This window comes from Amphibalanus amphitrite, unplaced genomic scaffold, assembly GCF_019059575.1.
Source record: "Amphibalanus amphitrite isolate SeventyFive unplaced genomic scaffold, NRLGWU_Aamphi_draft 000706F_arrow, whole genome shotgun sequence".
Lineage (NCBI taxonomy): Eukaryota > Metazoa > Arthropoda > Thecostraca > Balanomorpha > Balanidae > Amphibalanus > Amphibalanus amphitrite.
In genome coordinates this window covers 287,604-309,463 of record NW_024882200.1, presented here as the reverse complement: position 1 = coordinate 309,463, position 21,860 = coordinate 287,604, and the positions used below count along the sequence as shown (strand labels likewise).

Here is a 21,860-nt window from a genome sequence, read left to right as displayed (position 1 = left end):
ATGGACAATGCAGCACGCAATATCTTATCTTACTGTCTTTTCTCATACACTGCAAGGTCATGCCTACCTTGAAACTCAATATCTGTCCTTCAATGAGGCGTCAGAAGTTCTGTCGCAAGCGTTCATGAAGCGCGTTGCATATGGGAAACTGTCACCTGCCGCGGTCAGCATCTCTGCAATCAGGGGCGACCACCTGCAGTGTGACGGTCCGACGGCCGGGTGTGGCCAGCGGCGTCACACGGCTGTCACGAGCGTCACGGGGCGCATCTTCAGCTCACCACCGTGTCACCAAAGGTGAGCCCAACATCCCGTTGAATGACTGACAAAAAGGGAGGTCCAGGCTGACTGTCAACTCATCTGTATACAGCAGATGATAACACGACTGAATATACCACTGAATTTATAATGTCGTTCCATTCTTTATTCTTTGTTCTGTATACTTCTCATAGGAAAAGATACTACAAAAATGAAGCAGGCTTAATCGCAGGTTTTAAGTGGATTAACTGCAGTGAGGCTTCAGTGTTGCAGTATTTACGATCCACATTTAACGACATTTTGACGGCCTTAAACAGGAACATCTTGTTTTTCAGATGATGGTCCTTACATGTTTGTTGCTGGTGTCATCATATTTGGTAAGTTGCAACTTAGCTTCATTTGTGAAGCGTTCTCCACAGCGCTGTCAAAAAGTCTTCATCACAAAGTCTCACAGCGTTATCTCTAGCAGTATTTGCAGTAACAAACTGAGCACGCCTATTGAATACATATTCTGGCACTGGATAAAATCATTCCAAGAATCGCTTCATTACCCTCAACATCGTTAACATTCAGGGTCAAAGTGCCATGCCACTGACATGGTCCGGACTCCACGCACATGACCTCTGCCGCTGTGACCCGCGTTCAGGTCGGTCCGGCGAGCGGCCACGGTCGCCTCTGGGACCCTCCATGTCGTGCCACCATGTGGCGATGGGGGTACAACACGCCGGCCGACTACAACGACAACCAGCTCTTCTGCGGCGGAAAGGACGTGAGTCAAAGGACGAGGTCCTTATAAGCTGGCTCATGTCCAAGTGAGATAGACTTTCCCGCAGTAAAAGACTGGAGGCAAAGGTGTCAAGATGTTCCACCCCTCACAGCCAACAGTCAACTGAAACGACAGTATGTGCCACTTATCACGCAAGTTAAATGACAGGATCTCCCTTTGCCCTAGCATGAGCAGCGATTAATGGTCATGCTTAATTGCAAAAGAAGTGGCTTAGAGTCGAGTTCCTAGCTTCATTCACATGGTTTGTGCTTTGCTGTTCGAGCAGCACCAACAGCATGACATGGGCGGAAAGTGCGGTATCTGCGGCGACCCTTATGACGAGCCTCAGCCGCGCACTCACGAGATCGGAGGACCCTACTACAAGGGCATAATCGTCAGCAACTATACCGTCGGCCAGGTAAGGGCTGGGTCATTGATATCATTATCTAATCCATTAGAATATAGCATCTTTTCCCAAAGCCCTGTAAGTACCTAGTGGGCAATGGGCATGGATATTGGATGAGGCATATTGACGATGCGTTCTGTCCTGATGAACACTAATGTCAGTGCAATAACGAGTTTGAGTTTCCATTCATAGTGCAACATTAGCAACAGAAAAGTTTTTTTTTGTATTCAGCTTATGACATCGTTTCACACGGAAAGATAAGAAGAGAAACAACAGAATAAACTGATCGCCTGGTGACTCCCAGCATCCTACACACTTTTACAATCCTTTTTAGCTAGACCGGTCAAATGCTTCAACCAACCCTGCCCACTTCTTTTCATGGTCACGTAATTTTCCCCTTTTAAGCGCTATGTGCTTTTCCGTGATCATATCCCTTTTCAATATAGTTAATAAAATGTCAACAGAAAGTAGGTATTTACCAGCAATCATCGTTTTGCCTACGATGATGATGTGATTAATAGCCAGCAATTCATCATTTCCTAGAATTATCATTTTTAAGTTAAAAAAAGACATGTTTTGAACTAAGCCTACGTTCCTCAGATATGTTTCAACGTCCTTCCAAAATGCTCTGATCAATGGACAAAACCAGAATCTGTGCATTATAGTATCGATACATTGCGTACATCTGTCACATCTATACGATACGGTTATGCCCATTTGGTAAAGTAAACGTTTTGTTGCCACAGTTTTCGTTAAAATTTTGTATTGTAGTGTTCGATATTTAACCGAAATTAGTCTAAGATTTGCTTCATATACTTTCAACCAGTCAATCTGTCCCATCTCTTGCTCCCAACCCAACTCCCAACTATTTTTACTTCCCTTGAATTTATGATATAGAAGTGTGTTATAAATATACTTACTGCCTTTTTTCTGACTAATGATCGCTTGAACATTTGGGTGAATAATAGGATATGCTTCCTTTACTTTGCCTTGTCTGTTTTTCCATTCAACAGCCAGACTATGTACCAGACCTAGATAATCTATTATTGTCCCTTTCAGATCATAAGTAGCTTTTGCTTCCTCAAAGGACATTATTTCTCCATTGTCCCTTAATAGGTCATTGATGTAAACTATTCCTTTTTGCCTCCATGCTTTTATTTCATAGTTTCTAAATTTTGTATGATTTGAAAACCACACGGAATGTCGATTAACATCTTCTATGTCCACCATGATGCTCTGATCATATTTTGCCATTGCTCGTACAACATCTGTCCAAAATTTATTGGACATATTTCTTCCCATTTCCAATAATGAATCTGCATTGCGCTCCCAGATAAACTGGAATCGTGCTATTTCTTGCCTAAACAACTTGCACCAGTCATGATTACCCATGATTTCTCTCCTCACCCATGTAACTTTCAGGGCGGTATCGTGCGTGTCAACATCTACCATATTACACCCTCCCTTTAAATGATCTCTATAAATACTACTTCTTTTCAACCGATCAACTTTTCCGTTCCAAATGAACTGGAATAATGTCGCTTTCAACTTTTTCATAAACTCCTCTGGCGGACTGGGGAGTGATGTAAGTATATGTGTCAAAATCGGTAGTAACAACGTCTTGATGATTATGATTTTACCACCCAGCGACAAATTGCGTCTATTCCAGCTGGCAATAATTGCACTAATTCTCGTTAGCTTGCTGCCATAGTTCTCTTCCACTGATTGAGTCTCGTCATTAGCAAAAATGATTCCCAGAACCTGAAGTTTCTTTGTCCATCTTAAAGCCAAATCTGAACAAATTGGCTCTCTTGTTTCTGCATCTTTACCTACCCAAAACGCCTGGGTCTTCTTAATATTAGGTTTTAATCCAGAGTATTTAGCGAAGATTCCTAAGTCTTCGAATAAAACCCTACAACTATTCACGCTACCATCTAAATAGCACATCACTGATCACATCGTCCGCGTAAGCAGACATCTTGATTTCCAAATCACCTACTCTGACTCCAGAAATATTTCTGTTTTGTTTAATTCTTTGAAGCAATGCGTTCATTACAATCACAAAAATATATGGGCTAAGAGGGTCTCCTTGTCTACATGATCTTCCTAACTTGATCCGTTTTGATATATGTCCATTATAAACAATCAATGAGGCAGCCTCTGAAGAAAGCGTATCGAACCACCGAATACAAAATGCAGGGAAGTTTAACTTCTTCAACATTATGCGAATGAAGTCCCAGTTAACTGAATTAAAGGCATCCTGAATGTCCAAGCTAAGAAATAAAGCACTTCTCTCTGTACTATTTAAATGATGAATAAGGTCATATGTAAGTCTAGTGTTGTCACTAATAAATCTACCCTGTATAAAACCCGTTTGTTCATGACCAATAACATCTGGTAAGACCTTTTTTATTCTATTTGCTACTGCAGATGCAACTATCTTAAAGCTCGAATTTAGTAACGTTATCGGCCGATATGATTTTATCTCATCTTTAGGCTTCAGAGGTTTTGGAATGAGTGTTACAATTCCCTCAGTTAAAGACGTTGGTAGCCTACCATTTTCATAGCTTTCCATTACCATTCTATGGAAAAAAAAGTTTTAAGTCTTTCCAAAATAGCTTATAAAATTCTGCTGGAAATCCATCTGTTCCCGGCGCCTTATTATTCGACATTCCTTTTAAGGAATCGGTAAGGTCCTGAAGCGTCACCGGTCTATTCAATTCCTTAAACTGTATTTGTGAGAGCTGTTCCATATGTAGATCATCTACAAATTTCTCCGCCTCTGTGCAATCAATGGGCTGTTCAGTAAATAACTCAGAAAAATGTTGAACTAATATATCCATTATTTCTGTTTGTTTTGTTCTCCGTTCATTATTTGCATCACACAGGCAAGCAATGTTTTTATTAACATAATTTCTTTTTTCTAACCCCAAGATGCTGTCGATTTCTCGCCTTCCTCGTACCAGCGAGCCCTGCTTCGTGTCACAATACCCTCCATTTTTATTTTCCTAAGGCCCTCTAATTTTTCCCTACAGACTGATAGTCTTGACTGTACTTCGTCGGACGTCTCGCCTTCTTCATGATCTCCCAATCTTTGAATTTCCTTAATTACTTTGAACTCTTCTTCTACTAACTTCCTACGTCTATGAATTGAATAGGAAATCGTTTCAGTACGCATGTTCAGAATCAGAGCTTCCCAAAATGCACTCCAGCTGATCATCACCTCAACTTCTGTTGGTTTTTCTCTGACAAAAGTAACTGAATAAACTGGAAGAGCATAAATTAAAATCGTGTCCCTTATTGTCTTTTCTATTAATTGTACATATTTTCGATCCATTAGCAAAGATGTGTTCATTTTATAGAACCCTTCCCCCCTCTTTTGCTCTGTCAGGTTCAGTTCCATTGTAATTATAGAATGATCGCTTCGATAACCTGGAATGATATCAACATCTGTTACCATTGGCATGAAGGATTCTGACGTAAGAAAGTAGTCTAATCTTGCACACTTTCTAACAGGATTGCCTACTCTCCAAGTAAACTTCTGCCTTTCGCCCTTAATTTCTCTGTAAATGTCGATCAAATCACTACGATTCATGATGTTTTTTACTGCATCAGTGGCTTTTTTATTATGCTGTTGGGAATAATTAAGGGCATCTATCGAAAAATTTAAAGTGATATTTAAATCTCCACCCCAAATAAATGGCACGTCTTTCTCTCCTTTCATTTTTTCGCATATATCCCACACGTTAATAAAAAAATGGGGATCATCTATATTTGGGCCATATGTATTCACTAATATAACTTCAAGCTGATCATTAATCACCACACTTGCAATGATATAATTTCCGAATTCATCAATGCGTATGTCGTTGTATTTCAAATCCACTGCCCTCGATAAAATTGCCACCCCTCTCGAATTCTGTGAAAACCCTGCTATTTTTGCGTCTCCGCCCCACATATTTCGGAAGTAATTTTGCATTTCTGGTTTGCAATGTATATCTTGTAAAAGACAACAGAAAAGTTAGTCGAGCGTTAATGCTCAATATGGTTGCTCATCTATCCATGCATCACGATCGTTTTGTCTTCATATTTACAGGAGATTGAGGTGGTCGTTACCATCACAGCAAACCATCTGGGCTTCTTCCAATTCAAGATTTGTGAAGTGCCCGGCTTTGACACCGAGGCCACGCAGGAGTGTCTGGATAAGTAAGCCCTCATCAGGACTCAGGATCCGTGAGGTTTTGGATACAGTCAATGACCGATGCTGTTATCTATGTAAACTTATGTGTTGTTTCTTTTTTAGGTGGAGGGCGTCTATTATTTATCCCTTCAAGCTTTCGTGCCATTCAGCTCAGTCTTCTTTTGAAAACCTTCAATATCTCACTTCCCAGACCTGCAGGTTTTTGCTTATGCATACTAGCAATGTTTGAAACACTCACCCTAGATAAAGCGGCATAATATCGAGACACTTGTGAAGCGCTCTTTCACTATTCTAGGAACATTCTGAAGCTGGCTGGCTCGGACTCAACCAAATACTACATCACAGATGAGGTGCGCGATTTCGTGGTAAACCTGCAGCTGCCCGAGGACCTCGAGTGCGAGCACTGCGTCTTCCAGGTAGGTTTCTACGTGACCGAACAACTGATATTGGGAGCAGAATGTAAGGAATGAAAATATTCGCACATTGCTTGGAAAAAGGAAACTCAACAAACTCAACCTGCAGCAATTTCTGATGCGTTTATGTATTTATTTGCAGTATTTTCTCTTCACTCCCTCAATCGCCTTCACACGGAACAAGTGTCGTTCATTGACACTGATTCATTGTCATTCATTGACACTTTACACAGCAGTGACAGAGACAACGAAAGCCGTTCCCCAATGACTGGCTACGTCTGCTGTGTCCTCAGTGGCGGTACCACGGCGGCAACGACTGGGGACTCTGTCCAAACGGTACCGGGATGGACGGCTGCGGCCCCCAGGAGGAGTTCTACGGCTGTGCCGATGTCTCCGTCCTGCCTCCCGGCGTCATCGAGTAAGACAATGAGACATCCCGGCTCGGAGGGGTGACCTGTATGTCACGTGATCAAAGCCACGCTTTATTTGACCGAAAAGAGAGAGAGAGAGAGAGAGAGAGAGAGAAAGAGAGAGAGAGAGAGAGAGAGAGAGGGAGAGAGAGAGAGAGAGAGAGAGAGAGAGAGAGAGAGAGAGAGAGAGAGAGAGAGAGAGAGAGAGAGAGAGAGAGAGAGAGAGAGAGAGAGAGAGAGAGAGAGAGAGAGAGAGAGAGAGAGAGAGAGAGAGAATTCAGGAATTTATCATGGTCATCCAATAAATGAAAGGGACGATGCTGCAACTCGCTTGCGTTGGCAGACCCACAAGAGAGGTGTTGGCGTATTTTTCACAGTCTGAGTCAGACTTTGGATATTAACGAACAACGCGAAAGTATCATTCTAAGATCTCAGCTAATGAACCGTGTAAATTTATTAACTTGAGCAGTTGTTATCGAAGCTTATCTGAGTAGGTATATCATTGCCAATACCAATTAAGCTATTCGTTTTCAACTCCTTACTGTAAGCATTAACTCATGCCAATATGCATTTGCAGGCCTGTGCTCACCAAACTACCAGTCATCTAGAAATAAGAGGAACGACGGTGCAGTGTGTTCAGTCTACTGCTCTTCAAAAGAGCAACAGCCGTGTCCGATGCCATCCATTCCATTCAACTCTGGCATCGTCAGCGTTGGTGCGATGGGAATATCAGAGTCCTCTGAGTCAAAGAATGGTGGTACATTGCGATCGAGTGTGTGGAAAAATAAATATACCTACGGCAAGAAACAACTATGATTTTCATTCTGTTTTGTCAGCCAATTTGCCTCGGTTAAAGTTCTTTCTCATAGAACAATCAAATGAAATAGTGGAAGAACTGATTTGATATCACAAATAGGGCATACTAAAACTAAACTGTTCGGCGGTCCGTGGTCGGCGGTCGCCCGTGCGCCCTATAAGGCGACAATTCGTCACAAAGGTTCAGATACAGGTGCTACCGCCGCACCCACCCGATCTGACTGGATGGCTAGAGCGCGCGCGGAGGGAGGGGTATGCATAGTCCGTTTAACATATGTGTGCACCAGCGGTTCGTTCCGACTGCGCTTCAGACCGACACATAATAAAGCATAAATGCCAAATATAAGACATGTCGTCAATACACAATTTGATGGACGATAAATAATAGACGTTTTCACGACGCGCTATCCGGTGATTGCATTTGATTTGACCAAATCTGCACCTAATCTCTCTTAAGACAAACATCGCTATGTCATGAATTTATTTCAGTGTTTTAATCCAAAATAATGTCTGATAACTTGCAAATTGAGGTGTATAAGGATCTGTGCGACCCAAACGGATAACTTTTAAGAAAGACAATGAGCCTAATTTGACTCAATCTGCACCAAATCTGCACTTAATCTGCACCAAATGTGTACAGATGGCCGTCGTGAAAGCGGCTACTAGTTGCAATTTAAAATGTTCCCAGATCGTAACCAGACAAGCTCATAGTTGTAGCGATGGATCATTACGTTGGGTACATAAATAAACCTCGAAAGTTTTGAAAGCTAAACCTGCATCGGAAGTAGAGGTCAATACGTGTAACGACCATTAGCAGTGGCTCCAGTAGCACAGGACTAGTGCCTCTGCCTCATACCTTTGCCTAGTCACTCACCCAAATGTTGAAGTCCATTGTAAGCTTGGACTGAGTGCCATATAACTTGTATGGGCATTATATAACTTGTAAGGGCACCATACTCGTATAACCTGCATGGGCGCTGTAAAGCTTTATTGTTGCGGTGCGCTCATTCACAACCATCAGTCATCACCATCATCGCCGTCGTCAAAAGCTGGAGGGACTGGACGGTGACGGAACACCAAGCCGGCGCTTGACAGGTCACCCGCGATTAGGGCCGATCTGGGTGACCTAGGAGAGGTCACCAAGCTGTACCGGCCGGCCGATCTGTATGTAGTTCACACCGTTGTAGCTTTTGTAGTGTCTGTTTTTGTAGGTATTTTAGTATAGGAAACCTCACAGCTTCAGGCCAAGCCTGCGAGCGTCTGCAGCCGGTGTTGAACAGAGAGCAGTCTGAACAGAACAGAACGTGTCTGAACAGAGAGCAGTCTGCATTGGTAGGTGACTCCACTTGAGAAGCACTCGACATGCATGCTTGCACGACAGTCAATTGCGCGTGCATTTCAGACAAGGTGCAGTTCAGTGAAGCTTTGTTATCCTTGTTTGTGGCAATGAATATTTGAGATTTGTGGTAGCAAGCATTCAAGGTCCCATCCACAAACGGTCTCATGAAACCCACTCTAAATTAGGTGGGCTGATGAAAAATGCTTGAAAATTTAGCTGAACTAATATAAAATTGTTAGATTTGTGTTCCTTCTAAAAGACCGTGAACGTGAGGGTGAATGTACCCGAGTTGACAGGTCAACAGGTTACCAGACCAGATGAGCTCGATCTGGCCGGTGGGCGCGGTTAGAGGGACTCACTAAGCTGGATCTCGTGGTCTGGAGTTCCTCTCCTTGCTATCATCAGTGACCAGTATTATCCTCCGAGATTACGCTCTCCCTTGTGACGCCCTCTCACTCGCTGTTCAGAGTCCATTCCAGCATGACATGCGGACTGCGGAGCTGAAGAGCCGGTCGCACCGCACGGCTCGTCCGAACGCCTGGTGGATAGGCTGTGCCGCCGCACACTGAGACAGCGGCGGCCAGGCCATGGTGTCCCAGTATGTACATTTCTGTTTTCTTTTTTTATTATCACAGCAGCGAATCATTCAGTTGTCTTCTACCCTAGGCGAGATCTGAGTCAGAAACCTCACAGATACGTCCATGACAGTCATACGAGTTGCAAGCCTCGTATGTTGCAAGCCAGCGAGTTTCCAGCTGGGAGCTTCCGGCGAGCTTCCGGCTGTGATAAAGCTGGCTCAGCTGTTGCGGTACACTAGCACTATAAGCATGCTTTGCTTGTCTACCCCTCAACAGTCCTCATAGGACCCGGAAGGCTGTGAATCGGTCAGCAACGGTGGAAAACTCGTGTGCAACGGTGGAAAACTGACCAGCTGGTGCCGTCTCCCATATAGGCCCAGATAGCCTTGGGAATATAATGCCGGCTCGATTTATCCTAGCCTCAGTGCAGCCGGTCTGCCCAATCGTCTACCATCAACTGAGCTTCGTGGGGCCGCCGGCGGCAACCGAAGGTCTGTCGTGTCACAGAACACGAATCGCAATCAACAGGTCGCCCGAAGCGCTTTGAATATTTCTTAATTTCTTAGATTCATTATGTTCCGTTAAAGCTCAGTGACTGAAAATAAAAAATACCAAATGCTCCTTTTGATTCTTTCGTAATCTTACCACGGTATGTTCCATTCACCAGCTAATCTTGTACAAACATGGCTTTGTTATTGGGACTCGATGAACTGTAACGGATACCTGTCCCTGATTAGTTACACCTGACGGTTCACACTGTGATAGCATATCAAATACGACGACGACGTTTTTACGCTTTTCGGCAGATTTGTTGTTTTAGCATAGTTTTCATAACTATAACTTTTCATTTATTATTAAGATTTATTATATATAATATTAGCTATAATTTATTATTTTCTCGTTCATTTATCTATATCCTGAAGCTCGTTCCGGTTGAACGCATGCCTGAGCTTGGGTAAAATAAAGGAAGATATGACGGTGACTGACAGCGCTGGACATCGACGAGTTACGACATCGTTTAGGGTATGCTGGCTGACAGTGCACATCTGGCATGATGACTGACTGACCTCAGACCTGACATGCCTAACATGTTGACAGACTGACCTGACACACCCGATCTGCTTATACAAGGCCGACGCATCTGAACTGCTGGTCTGAGGTTGACCTGACGGCCTCCCTAAGCAGTCCTCTCTTGACTCTTTGTTTCCACCGTATGACACTAAGACTTCAGTCTGATCTCTTTCAGATGGGAGCAGCCACCTTTACGGGAGTGTGGTGCATAGCGAGTCTGGTGAGTGGTCACTCCGTGCTGAATATTTTAGAACAAATACGTTATCGATGCAAGTGACTTTATTGACAAGATAGAACGTCATGGAATATTTTCTTGGTGGATTTTCGCGACTTTGTTCGTGTCTCCCCTGAGTTTGCAAATAGTGAAGACGTTTGTCAAAGTTTCTAGTGCCTGTTTGTATCTGTCACTCCGTCTCACGTCTATCCCAGTGCCTGTGTTTCACGTCTCTCTCAGTATTGAAGTTTCATGATCGTCTCTCTGTGTTCACCCTGTCAGCTGGTGGCCGTCAGCGGTCACGGCCGCCTCCAGGACCCGCCGTGTCGCGCCTCCATGTGGAGGTTCGGGTACGATACACTGCCCGACTACACAGACAACCAGCTCTTCTGCGGCGGCAAGGACGTGAGTCGATAGCCAAAGACTAACCCGCAGCTAGGGGTCTAGGTGACAATTTATCATTTCCATACAGGTCCAAGTCCCAATACCGAAAGCTCGGTAGCTTATTACGCAGCCAGATGTTTTTTTTTATCGAAGCTTGTTATGTCTCGATACTGAATTGCTGATATTGATAATCTAGAAATTAAAATGTAAGTACGTACGTCCACTGGCGGATCCAGGCTTGCGTTTTTGGGGGGCCAACTCATGCAGGAGCCAAACCTAGGGTACCCCCAAATCCTGTTTTCTCATCGGATTTAGGCCACTTATTTTTCGTCACAGCCCTGTCACTATGATTTTTTTTTTTAACTAAAAAGAAAAATATATAAATGGTAGCCCACCCGACCCATGCCTTTATATTACTTTGTAAACACTTACCATTACTTTTGTCGACCAGTTAACCCGCTTCGAGTCAGTGCTTGGGTCCCTTTGCGGGCCGGGAGGTGGTAAAACACCCCCTGTCTAACTTGGCTCCTGGGCCACGCACTGATTGAACTATGTTTCATTATCGTTTTGGGAGGGGCAAATGGGCCACTTTAGGCCTCTGGGAAGGGGGCATGGCCCTAAATGCCCCCTCCCTGGATCCGCCAGTGTAAGAGACCATTGGAGCTGCAGTTGGGTACCTCAGACGTCAGGGTACGCCCTCAGATGTATAGGACTCGCGTGGAGACCTCTTATGCTATAGTGGACTGAAGGACCAAAAGGAGCCCGTCTAGGGCTCCCAGAGATAGACATGGGCCCTTAGGAGCCCGCCAGAGCCCCCAATGAGGGATAAGTGAGGGATACCACGTGCCTGCAATTGCATATTGCATAAGCCATAACGCCTTTACAAATCAATATATTATGTATCAGTGGCAGATCCAAGGGGGGCCACATGGGTCATGACCCTCCTTGGTGCCCGGGGGCACCACAGGCCTGTCAGGGGCACCACCGGCCTAGCAGGGGCACCACCAGCCCGCCAGGGGCACTACAGGCCTAGCAAGGGCACCACGGGCCTGTGAGGGGCCCCACAGGCTTTTCAGGGGCACCCCAGGTCTGTCAGGGACACCAGAGACCTGCCAGGGGCACTACCGGCCTCGCAGGGGCACCATGGGTCTGTCAGGGGCACTAGAGGCCTAGCAGGGGTACCACAGGCCTTACAGGGGCACCACCGGCCTTGCAGGGGCACCTTGAGCCTGTCAGGGGCACCACAGTCCTGTCAGGACCCAGGGGCACCAGCGGCCTAGCAGGGGCACCACAGGCCTGCCAGGGGGCACCACCGGTCTAGCAGGGGCACCACCGGTCTCGCAGGGGCACCATGGGCCTGTCAGGGGCCCCACCGGCCTCGCAGGGGCACCACCGGCCTCGCAGGCATCACAGCATCACGCAGGGGCACCTTGGGCCTGTCGGGGGCATCACGGGCCTGTTGGGGGCACTTTAGGCTTGTCAGGGGCACCACAGTCCTGTCAGGTCCCAGGGGCATCAGCAGCCTAGCAGGGGCACCCTAGGCCCGCCAGAGGCACCACAGGCCTGCCAGGGTCCAGGGGCACCACAGGCCTAGCAAGGGCACCACGGGCCTGTCAGCGGCACCTCAGGCTCCCGTGCCTGCCCCCCCCCCCCTGGATCCGCCAGTGATGCCACACCACGCGAAACACCGCCAACTGCCAGCTGCCGCGCCATAAACACGTGCCAACAACAGTCTTTTTTTGAAGGTCGACTCCGCTCGCGCAGCTTTTGACTGACCCTCACTGCTACCATATTGCTTCCATATTATGCTGTGGAAAGCTTTACTTCACCAAGTGGCTAAAAACCTCCATCAAGGTATATTTCCTTAGCAATTTTTCTGACGTTTTAGGGGGCCAAACAGGCCACTTTAGGCCTTTGGGGGGGGGGCATGGCCCTAAATGCCCCCCCTGGATCCGCCAGTGCGTACGTCAAGTGTGAACCTGCCCCCCGGTCTGACGGTAATCCTCTGCTGCCGGCTCTTCTCGGGACAGCACGAAGAGGATATGGGCGGAAAGTGCGGTATCTGCGGCGACCCGTATGATGAGCCTCAGCCACGCACTCACGAGATCGGAGGACCCTACTACAAGGGCTACTTGGTGCAAAACTATACCTCCGGAGAGGTAAATACGAACAGATACATCGCTTTTGGCAAACGCCTCACTTTCATGCGTCTGTTGTTGTGAGGGCTTTGACAGAATATTGGCTTGTAGCAATACTTCCGTAATAGGTCTCGCCAGTCGCCATAACATATCAAATGGCCACCAGCGACATCATCTGTGCGGGTGATTGTAGCCGTCAACATCTGACATTTGTCACCGTAGGTGGTGACAGGTTGCGGTAACTAGCTGAGGTTCACTCATCGAAAGGGTCACACCGAGATGTGACCGTAACCATGGTAACCGCTTGTTTTGGACCTGAGAGGGTTTTGTGCTAAATTGAATCAGTTGCTTGCCTCCCTGCATTGAATAAACACATGAACTAATAAAGTGTTTGACAAATGCTGCTCAGCTATGCAGGGAGGGAAGACGAGCTCAACTAACCAAGGCCGAAACTCAACGTAACATATCATTTTCAAAGTGGCATGATAATTGTGTCTGAATTCCCATCGCACCTTTAAACATGCCCGACAGCAAGCTTCAGTGTCCACCAACATCTGACGTTTGTCCCGTTTGTCTGCCACTACAGGTGGTGACGGTAACCGTCAACCTCACGGCCAACCACCTGGGCTTCTTCCAGTTCAAGATCTGCCCCGTCGAGGGCTTCGAAACCGAGGCCACCCAGGAATGCTTGGATGAGTAATTACCGTGTAGCAAATGATGAGCAAATGATAGCGAATGACTCGCGTCTCTTTTACCCATAAAGAACGTGAACAATATGTGTGAACTGTGGGTGATCAATCTGAACTCTGACTCTTGGTGACTGGCGTACTCAGCTGAATGTAAGCCATCCAATCAGCAGGAGGGAAGACCGTTATGGCTTCCTATTAGCATATGTTTCCCTCTTTGGAACCCTTAATAGCAACCCCTCACGCCCTCAATGCGGCTGAACTTCACCTGAGCTCTCAGCTGGACGCTCCAGAGTCTATTTTGTTGGGGTTGAGGGGCGTTTCGGCGGCGAGGCCATCGCTTGCGCTCAGTGGACATAGAACATTCAGTGCTCATGCCCCGTTCTAACATCCTATCAACCATTCGAGCATGATACCTTCTTCTATTTTATTTTATTATATCTAGATCTACCATTCTACCGCTTCGCCCCTCCGTGTGGCCCTCAGGGGTATCCTGGAGATTGCCGGCACCGGCTCCACCGACTACTACGTCACCGACGAGACGAAGCCGTTTATGTGGACGTACAGCTGCCGACCGACCTCGAGTGCGAGCACTGCGTCTTCCAGGTACTGTCCTCTCGCAATTAATCATGGGAATGTGTAATCTGAGACTAAATGCTTCATCAGTTTTGCATCAGTTGGTCACCCCAAGTGTGAAGTAACGTATCTGAAGATATCGCGGGTGGCTTATTAATTTCTAACTTCTTTAGGCCCCTGGATTCTCCATTTGACACCAGCGTTTTCTAAGCTCGATCTAACAGGCTTCTACCAAAATCAAAGTAAATATCCCTACTCGCCGCTGTATACGACGTAATTATCTTCACCCCCGCCCTTTTTCGTTGTACACAGTGGCGCTACCACTGCGGCAACTCGTGGGGCCACTGCGACAACGGCACAGACGGCATGGGCTGCGGCCCCAGGAGGAGTTCTACGGCTGTGCAGACGTGTCCGTTCATCCCCCGGCCGGACGGTAAGTGCGTCAGGGCGGAGAGCCGGGATTTGGTGGGACAGTTGTGGAACCCGTGGGGTCGTCTGAAAACGTCGTGTCCGGCAAATTATGACATGATTTAAAATATTCAGCCGCATGAGGTTCCGCAAACGTTGGCTTAGTCCTGAAATCGGCCGCGTTTATGAACTGACACGGCTACTGGCTGCAGCCTCTATACTCTCTGTAAACTCAAGACTACATAGACATAACAAAACCCCGGCTGTGGTGTTTAGAGTTGCACCAATTTTGCACTCCTTGTAAAGGTCAGGCCATCCATTTGCACAGCCCAGGGGTACATACCAAGCAACTCAGCCAGCCATAACATCTGGAAAGGGCACATCATCCCACGTCTTTCAACATCCTGCGTTTGTTTGGATACAGGAGGTTTGACCGTACAGACCACTCTATCACATTACAAGTGACCTTTACCATTTCGGGACTTTGAACTTCGGCAGGCTGGTATGTGTAATGTACAGTCCAGTCAGCACAAGTAATATGATGGGTGTAATGTGATTTATGTAACATATCTCTTTCCCAGAGAGCCTTTGGAATTCTTCCCCATTCCGCTGGACAAGATCAGCGCCGAAGAAGAGAAGAGTCGACTATGAACGCCTGGTGATGACGCTCAGCTATGTAATAACATCGCATGGAGAAATAGATGGTGGACTGGCAATAGACACGCGTTATGACGGTAACGTTTTGGCAGACAACCATTAAACCTACTTTGTTACATAATATGCCATTCATTGAATCGAACGACTTTATGACAGGAAAAAATGCAACCTTTTCTCAAACCTTAACCACATTGTACGCGAGATGCAGTCCCACTAACTCCTTATTTTTGCCATACTCGGCCATTCAGAGCCATCATACGTTATCCTCTGCAGGACTATGTATTTGTAACAAACAGCTCCAAAATGGCAATGTTTATGACAATGAGCGACCCACACCATCACATCGGTTTCACCTCCACGTCTGTTCAGACTCGTCCCAGAAATTCGTCAACGTCCAGTCCTGGTGCACGAGAAACCACGATATGATGGGATGCGGGCGTGAATGATGCGTACATAGCTCACCTTCCGCCACCAGCGGTCAACCGGTCAAGGCCGGCGATTGGTCACCCTTCTCGGTCCAGCACCTTTCGGCCACGATCGAACCTATTCTCCCCCTCAGAAAGCCGTTTGAGATAACAGCTAGCCTTCGCTCTCTTCAAGAAAAGCCGCTTGAGCTACCAGCTAGCCTCCGCTCTGAAACAGCCGCTTGAGGTACCAGACGACCCTCTGAACGGCCAACACACCCACCCACTGCCTCGCCGTCCCTTCCTTCGTCCATCCCCGTGCGATCCGGTCACACACCGAGCGTTTTTCGGGCGGCCAGCACGGTCTGGACCAGTGCGGCGATCTGATCACCCTGAGCGGCCAGCTCGGTTTTGAGCAGAGTACGCTGAGCGGAAGACAGCGCCGCCAGCTGCTGGTCCTGCCGCTGCTCGTTGACCTGCTGGAGGGACACCTGTGGGCGGAGAGGGGTGTTATAGCGAGTTAAAGTCGATGTGGTGTTGATTAAGAGATGAAGAGAGAAATGAAAACAGAGGCTTCGAGGAGCATAACTCCTTCCTAGTCAAGAAACATTAGTGCAACTAAACTAAACAACTAAATTTGATGCATTATCATGGTAAGCAGCTGCTAGGCTAGGGACATACTATTGAAAACCACACGGATGTAAACGGCAGCATTATGGGCATGCGTGACCCCATTTGATTACGTTTAAAGTACGTTTGAGTACGTTTTAAAATTGCACATCCAAGCTATCGTCACAAACGCTAACATGCCCTCTACCGCACCTGTCTCTTCTGATAGTCGAACTTGGCCTGGAGGGCGTCCAGCCGCGCCTGTAGCTCCGACATGTCGCCGAGCTCTTTCAGCTCGCGCGAGACGGCCCTCTCGGCGTCCGAGAGCACGGGAACACCCTGCTGACACCGGCGGAACACCGTCTCCGCACTGCGGGAGCACAGGGAGTTTTGATTTAGGCGCATCATGGATGGTCCGGAGCGCAGCGTCGGGGACGTGGAACATCGCATCGTATCATACAGCCGTGATTACGAAAACCAGAGGTAGCTTGCGTTGTTACATAAAACACTGATTGCGTTGAAAACAGTTGCTGAAAACGCACTTAGATTAAGTTGAACATCCAAGTTAACGAGATGCTTCAAATCTAGCAGAAAGCTGCACCTCTATACCGTTCGGCGCTACCCCAAGCATCCCTCAGCAGCCCATCAGGATCCTGTATCTCTATTCCTGCTCCAGGCTCTCCCCTCTTACTCACCGGTCCAGCAGAGTCCTGTGGCTCTCCTCCAGCTGCCGCCACCGGTCCACGATCTCCAGCGCCCGGCTGTGCAGCCGCTGCTGCTGCTGCTCCAGCTGATGCGCCTCGGACAGCTGCTGCTGCTGCAGCCGGCGCAGCGCGTCCGTCTGCTGCTGGAGAGCTGCGCGCGCCAGCTGCTGGCGCTGTATGTACTCTGTGCGCAGCCGGTGCGCGGCGCGAGAGGCCAGCTCCAGTCGCTCGGCGCTGGAGGCCGGCTCGGCGGCGGCGCGCAGGACCGGCACGCTGTCTCCGCGCTCCAGGAGGCGGCGGATGTGAGCCGAGAAAGACTCGCTCTCCTGACCGCGGAAAGACGGAGAGAGTTGGTGGAGAAAGTCAGAGGCGCGGCGGGGTGGAGCTGGGCGGTCGAACAGGCGGAACATAGGGACGAATATAAGCTTCTAGTTAACCATATTAGTCACTAGACGCAACATAAATACGATCCGACAGAGTAATTCATGTGTATAAATCGTAAACATCTGAGCGAAAATGTTTAATACACAAATGGAAGTAGAGTCTGTCCGAATATCGTCGCGTCGACCTCCCGTCCAGAATGTTCCTGAACCACCGTGGGCGGTGTCGGTGTCAGGGCAGGGCGGAGGCGGGGGGGGGGGGGGGGGGGGGGAGACGGTCCACCGGTGTTCCGCCTCCCAGCGTCTCAGTATGTGGCGCAGTACCGCTCCCCATGACCCACCTGGGCCGGTCCCACGGAGCCGGCGCTCTCATCCTCCTCAGCCAGGGTCGGCGCCGGCGGCCTGAACTTGGCCACCAGCGGCAGCAGCAGCACCTGGCGGCAGACACGCGAACTAAAGCGGCGCGCTCGGCCAGCTCGGCGGTCGGTCGGCGGAGACGTGTGGGCGGGGGTCCTGATGTCCCCTCCTCCCTCCATGATATCTAGATAGCCCAGAATCGGTGGCGATTTTCCCACGGGACCGGAGCAAGGTTTTAGCGGGCGTAGGCGGCTGTTTATCACATATCGTGCTAAGTGTACCGAGCTTTGAAGTCTCCCGCGGCGCGCAGCGTCAGAGGCTGGCATGGAGGGTTTACCAGAGACATGGAGGGTTTACAAGGAACTGGCACTCCCTGTTCCGGACAAGGATATTGGACATCTCTCAGTCCAACTATCGACGATATAACACAGGTCCCGGAAACGACATGACTGAGTCAACAGGCGATCGAACAGAAAAACTCACTAGCCGTTACGAAACAAACAAGAATGCGGATAAGACCGCGCTTTGTTAAAGATGACACATGCGCCAGTCTCACATCTCACACATAACTACACGAAATAACGCAGTTATTAGGGTGGGGTATGACCCCCTCTCTCTCTCTCTTCCTCCCTCCTTCTCACCTCGTGTGTGGCCAGTAAAACCACCATCAGCAGAGGGTGAGGTATCACCTCCTTCCCTCCCTCCCTCCTCTCTCTCTCTCTCTCTCTCTCTCTCTCTCTCTCTCTCTCTCTCTCTCTCTCTCTCTCTCTCTCTCTCTCTCTCTCTCTATCCCCCCCCCTCTCACCTCGTGTGTGGCCAGAAGAACCACCATCAGTATCGAGACCAGAGGGTGAGGCATCACGTACCTCTCTACCTCCCTCTTCTCTTCTCTCTCTCTCTCTCTCTCTCCCTCCCTCCTTCTCACCTCGTGTGTGGCCAGTAAAACCACCATCAGCAGAGGGTGAGGTATGACCCCCCTCTCCCTCTCTCTCTCTCTCTCTCTCTCTCTCTCTCTCTCTCTCTCTCTCTCTCTCTCTCTCTCTCTCTCTCCCTCCCTCCTTCTCACCTCGTGTGTGGCCAGTAAAACCACCATCAGCAGAGGGTGAGGTATGACCCCCCTCTCCCTCTCTCTCTCTTCCTCTCTCCCTCTCACCTCGTGAGTGGCCAGTAAAACCACCATCAGCAGCGGGTGGGGTATAACCCCCCTCTCTCTCCCTCCCCCTCTCTCTCTTTCCCTCCCTCTCACCTCGTGAGTGGCCAGTAGAACCACCATCAGCAGCGGGTGGGGTATGACCGACAGGCCGATCACGGGGCAGGCCGGGGCGGAGCTCACGGGTCGGGTGGACACCAGGTGCTCCACGATACACGGGTGCTCGCCCAGTGGCTCGTCACTGGTCTCTGTCGACAATGGACGGAAAACAGACGTCAAATGGGGTTTGTTAAGTGCATGCACCCAAGCATAGACCTCTGTATAACTCGGTATACAGAGGTCTATGATCCAAGATCAATCAGCACCGTACACGTATCCTGCGGACTGCGATATTTATTGGTAACCTTAAGCCTGGTACTGGTATTGAACTGGTATCGGTATTGAAGGCTACTGTAGAGGATCGGTGAAGGAAAGTTGACTTACCGGGCTGCGAGGCAAACCTCTCCAAGGCAGCGATCAGCGGCATGGCGACAGCATGGACTCCGGCCGCGTGGCTGCAGAAATACCTGCCGGTACGGTAACCCCGTCAGACATCTAGCCAGAACCCAAGCCAAAAGTCTGGTAAAACACTCAGTCCGACTCCCTGTCAGACTCAGATCAGTGTCAACTGACATGTACTAGACCGCTGAGTCACTGTCGCGTCAGTGTCATAGCCACTGGTCAGTTTTGGAGGCCTGGCCAGGGGGTCACCGGTCAGGTGAGGTACAGCTTCGGGATCGTTGTCATTAGCCTCATTCAAAGGCCGGTGGAGGCCAGTGCCAAAATCAGTGACCCGGTTTCCATGGGCACCCATGATCCGGATAATTAAAAGTGGATTAGCTAATCCAGCACACTTAGATGCTAAATGAAAATCGAAATAAGGGAGTAAGTGACTACACACCTAAAGCTAATCCGCTTTGGCTTTTCGCCTGTGACGAAGAGCTCCAGGAAGGTTTAACAATTTAAATTTGGTGATGGAAACACATGGAAACGTGGTCAGTGTCATCATCCTTGACCTGCGATTGGATGCCGGCTCAGTATCATAGGTAGTGTGACAGTGTCAGTATCATTGTCAGTCAGTGTATCTAACCTGCAGTCAAAGTTCCAGCCAGTCAGTGTCAGGTCAGGCCAAGTCAAACTCACTGACCTGCAGTCGGAGGCCGGGTCAGGCCAGGTCACACCCACTGACCTGTAGTCAGAGACCGGGTCAAGTCAGGTCACAGATCACTAGCCTGCAGTTGGAGGCCGGCTCAGTCTCAGTATCGGTATCACATGCCTGCAGTTGGAGGCCGGGTCAGGTTAGGTCACACACCCACTGACCTGCAGTCGGAGGTCAGGTCAGGTCAGGTCAGGTCACACACCCACTGACCTGCAGTCGGAGGCCGGGTCGCTGTCAGGTTAGGTCAGGTCACACAGTCACTGACCTGCAGTCGGAGGCCGGGTCGCTGTCAGGTTAGGTCAGGTCACACAGCCACTGACCTGCAGTCGGAGGCCGGGTCGCGGTGCAGACGGATCGGTGACGTCATCGCGTCGTCATCGTCAGCCGGCGCCAGCACCATGTCGGGCTCGACGCTCTCGTAGACGTACAGCGATATGGCGGCCGGCTCGAGCGACAAACACGAGCTGTACCGCGACCAGGAGGCTTCAGAGGCCACCTGGGGGCAAGGAGGGATGGTTAGCTCCCGAGAAGACTCGTACCCTATCCGTGAGGAGGGGACAGGGGTAAGGTACATATCCTTCCAGGCGGTGGGGGGGGGGGCATTTATTTGCCCCCCTTAGTTTTTTCGATATATTTCGAGAACCGCTGCGCCGATCGTCACCAAACTTTCAGTACCCTCCCGGTAGCAGCTAGCGCACATGGTGACCAAAAATTTTTCCAAAGGCTATGATAGGTTGGCCGCTAATGACGTCAGAGTGCCGTCATTTTTGCCATTTTCGACCCAAAAAAAGGTTTCGCGGGAAGAGCTGTCAGGCCTACAGCTTTAGAGATACAGAAAAATGTTTCAGACATAAAAGGTGTGGAATTAAGAGGGCTACAAAACTGCTATTTCGGTTTTTCAAATTTTTTGGATTTTGACCCCCAAAAATAAAAAATAGATTTTTGAATATAATAGCCAAAAAACCAAAAAAGTTTTTTGAATATCGAAAAAACCGGAATATATGTGATAGCCCCTACCGCCTTCTATCTACATACCAAATTTGAGATCGATACCTCTTTTTTTTTTTGGCCAAGTTATAGCGAAAAAAACTGTTCAAAATTGATGACGTCAAATTTTCAAACTCAATTTTTAGCGATTTTAGACCTCGTAGCGCAAAACAAAGACCACCATTAGACTCCCCGTGACGAGCTGCATCGAATCGATACCCATTTTATGCAAAAATATCAACTTTGAAATTTGACCTTTTTTGACCTAACCTTGACCTAACCGCCACCAGAAAGTGACCTAAACCGTACCTGATGGTCTTATAACCAACACCATTGAGTTGGAAATGAAAAACTGGCCATAAAACATGCATCGCATAACCTTAGTAAAGTTGGGCTCATGTGGTGACCCTTGGTGACCTTTGGTGACCTGACCTGTGACTTGACCTGGTATGACCAGTGACCTCTAATAGCAACATATGTACTAGACAACTGACGCCTTATCGCTGATTTTCGACAAAATGCGTTTTACTCGGTGTTATAGCGCTTTCCCTCGAAGCCCCGTGAACGGTGAAACATTTTATCTTTGACCTGACCTGTGACGTCATCGGTGACCCCGAGGTCAATGAAATTTGGTTTCCCTCCACAATTTTGACAGGGCTATCGAACGCCGTTTGAATTTTCCGGATCCGTCCAGTAGTTTCGGAGATACGGGGGGGGGGGCAAAAAAGTGCCCCCCCCCCACCGCGCGGAAGG

General features: G+C 48.5%; 3 protein-coding genes across 3 annotated transcripts in view; 2 read left to right on the top strand and 1 right to left on the bottom strand.

The window, feature by feature from the left end:
• Positions 1–79: 79 nt before the first annotated feature.
• LOC122364892 lies at positions 80–7,273 on the top strand. The gene is made up of 8 exons (XM_043335695.1): positions 80–294; positions 591–632; positions 902–1,024; positions 1,308–1,439; positions 5,524–5,633; positions 5,924–6,044; positions 6,335–6,459; positions 7,029–7,273. The coding sequence occupies exons 2-8, from the start codon at positions 591–593 to the stop codon at positions 7,057–7,059; spliced, it is 684 nt and encodes a 227-aa protein (XP_043191630.1). The 5' UTR covers positions 80–294; the 3' UTR covers positions 7,060–7,273.
• A 2,293-nt stretch (positions 7,274–9,566) lies between these two features.
• LOC122364896 lies at positions 9,567–15,460 on the top strand. The gene is made up of 8 exons (XM_043335698.1): positions 9,567–9,675; positions 10,431–10,475; positions 10,752–10,874; positions 12,884–13,012; positions 13,578–13,687; positions 14,164–14,283; positions 14,566–14,686; positions 15,243–15,460. The coding sequence occupies exons 2-8, from the start codon at positions 10,431–10,433 to the stop codon at positions 15,321–15,323; spliced, it is 729 nt and encodes a 242-aa protein (XP_043191633.1). The 5' UTR covers positions 9,567–9,675; the 3' UTR covers positions 15,324–15,460.
• A 118-nt stretch (positions 15,461–15,578) lies between these two features.
• LOC122364894 (nucleoporin 88-like) overlaps positions 15,579–21,860 on the bottom strand; it is a 49,365-nt gene continuing 43,083 nt past the window's right edge. Inside the window, exons 7-13 of the mRNA XM_043335696.1 lie at positions 20,441–20,616; positions 19,406–19,488; positions 19,019–19,170; positions 17,757–17,849; positions 17,027–17,361; positions 16,545–16,701; positions 15,579–16,213 (exon numbers count right to left, since the gene is read on the bottom strand). Coding sequence (XP_043191631.1) covers positions 16,052–16,213; positions 16,545–16,701; positions 17,027–17,361; positions 17,757–17,849; positions 19,019–19,170; positions 19,406–19,488; positions 20,441–20,616 — 1,158 coding nt within the window. The 3' untranslated portion in view covers positions 15,579–16,051. The remainder of the gene's footprint in view (positions 16,214–16,544; positions 16,702–17,026; positions 17,362–17,756; positions 17,850–19,018; positions 19,171–19,405; positions 19,489–20,440; positions 20,617–21,860) is intronic.

Excerpts from the sequence above, each read along its gene's own strand:
- LOC122364896 (XM_043335698.1), top strand. The coding sequence starts at position 10,431 with ATGGGAGCAGCCACCTTTACGGGAGTGTGGTGCATAGCGAGTCTG. Across the intron at positions 10,476-10,751 it reads TGTGGTGCATAGCGAGTCTG|CTGGTGGCCGTCAGCGGTCA; the intron begins GTGAGTGGTCAC and ends TCACCCTGTCAG. Across the intron at positions 14,284-14,565 it reads GCGAGCACTGCGTCTTCCAG|TGGCGCTACCACTGCGGCAA; the intron begins GTACTGTCCTCT and ends CGTTGTACACAG.
- LOC122364892 (XM_043335695.1), top strand. The coding sequence starts at position 591 with ATGATGGTCCTTACATGTTTGTTGCTGGTGTCATCATATTTG. Across the intron at positions 633-901 it reads TGCTGGTGTCATCATATTTG|GTCGGTCCGGCGAGCGGCCA; the intron begins GTAAGTTGCAAC and ends ACCCGCGTTCAG. Across the intron at positions 6,045-6,334 it reads GCGAGCACTGCGTCTTCCAG|TGGCGGTACCACGGCGGCAA; the intron begins GTAGGTTTCTAC and ends CTGTGTCCTCAG.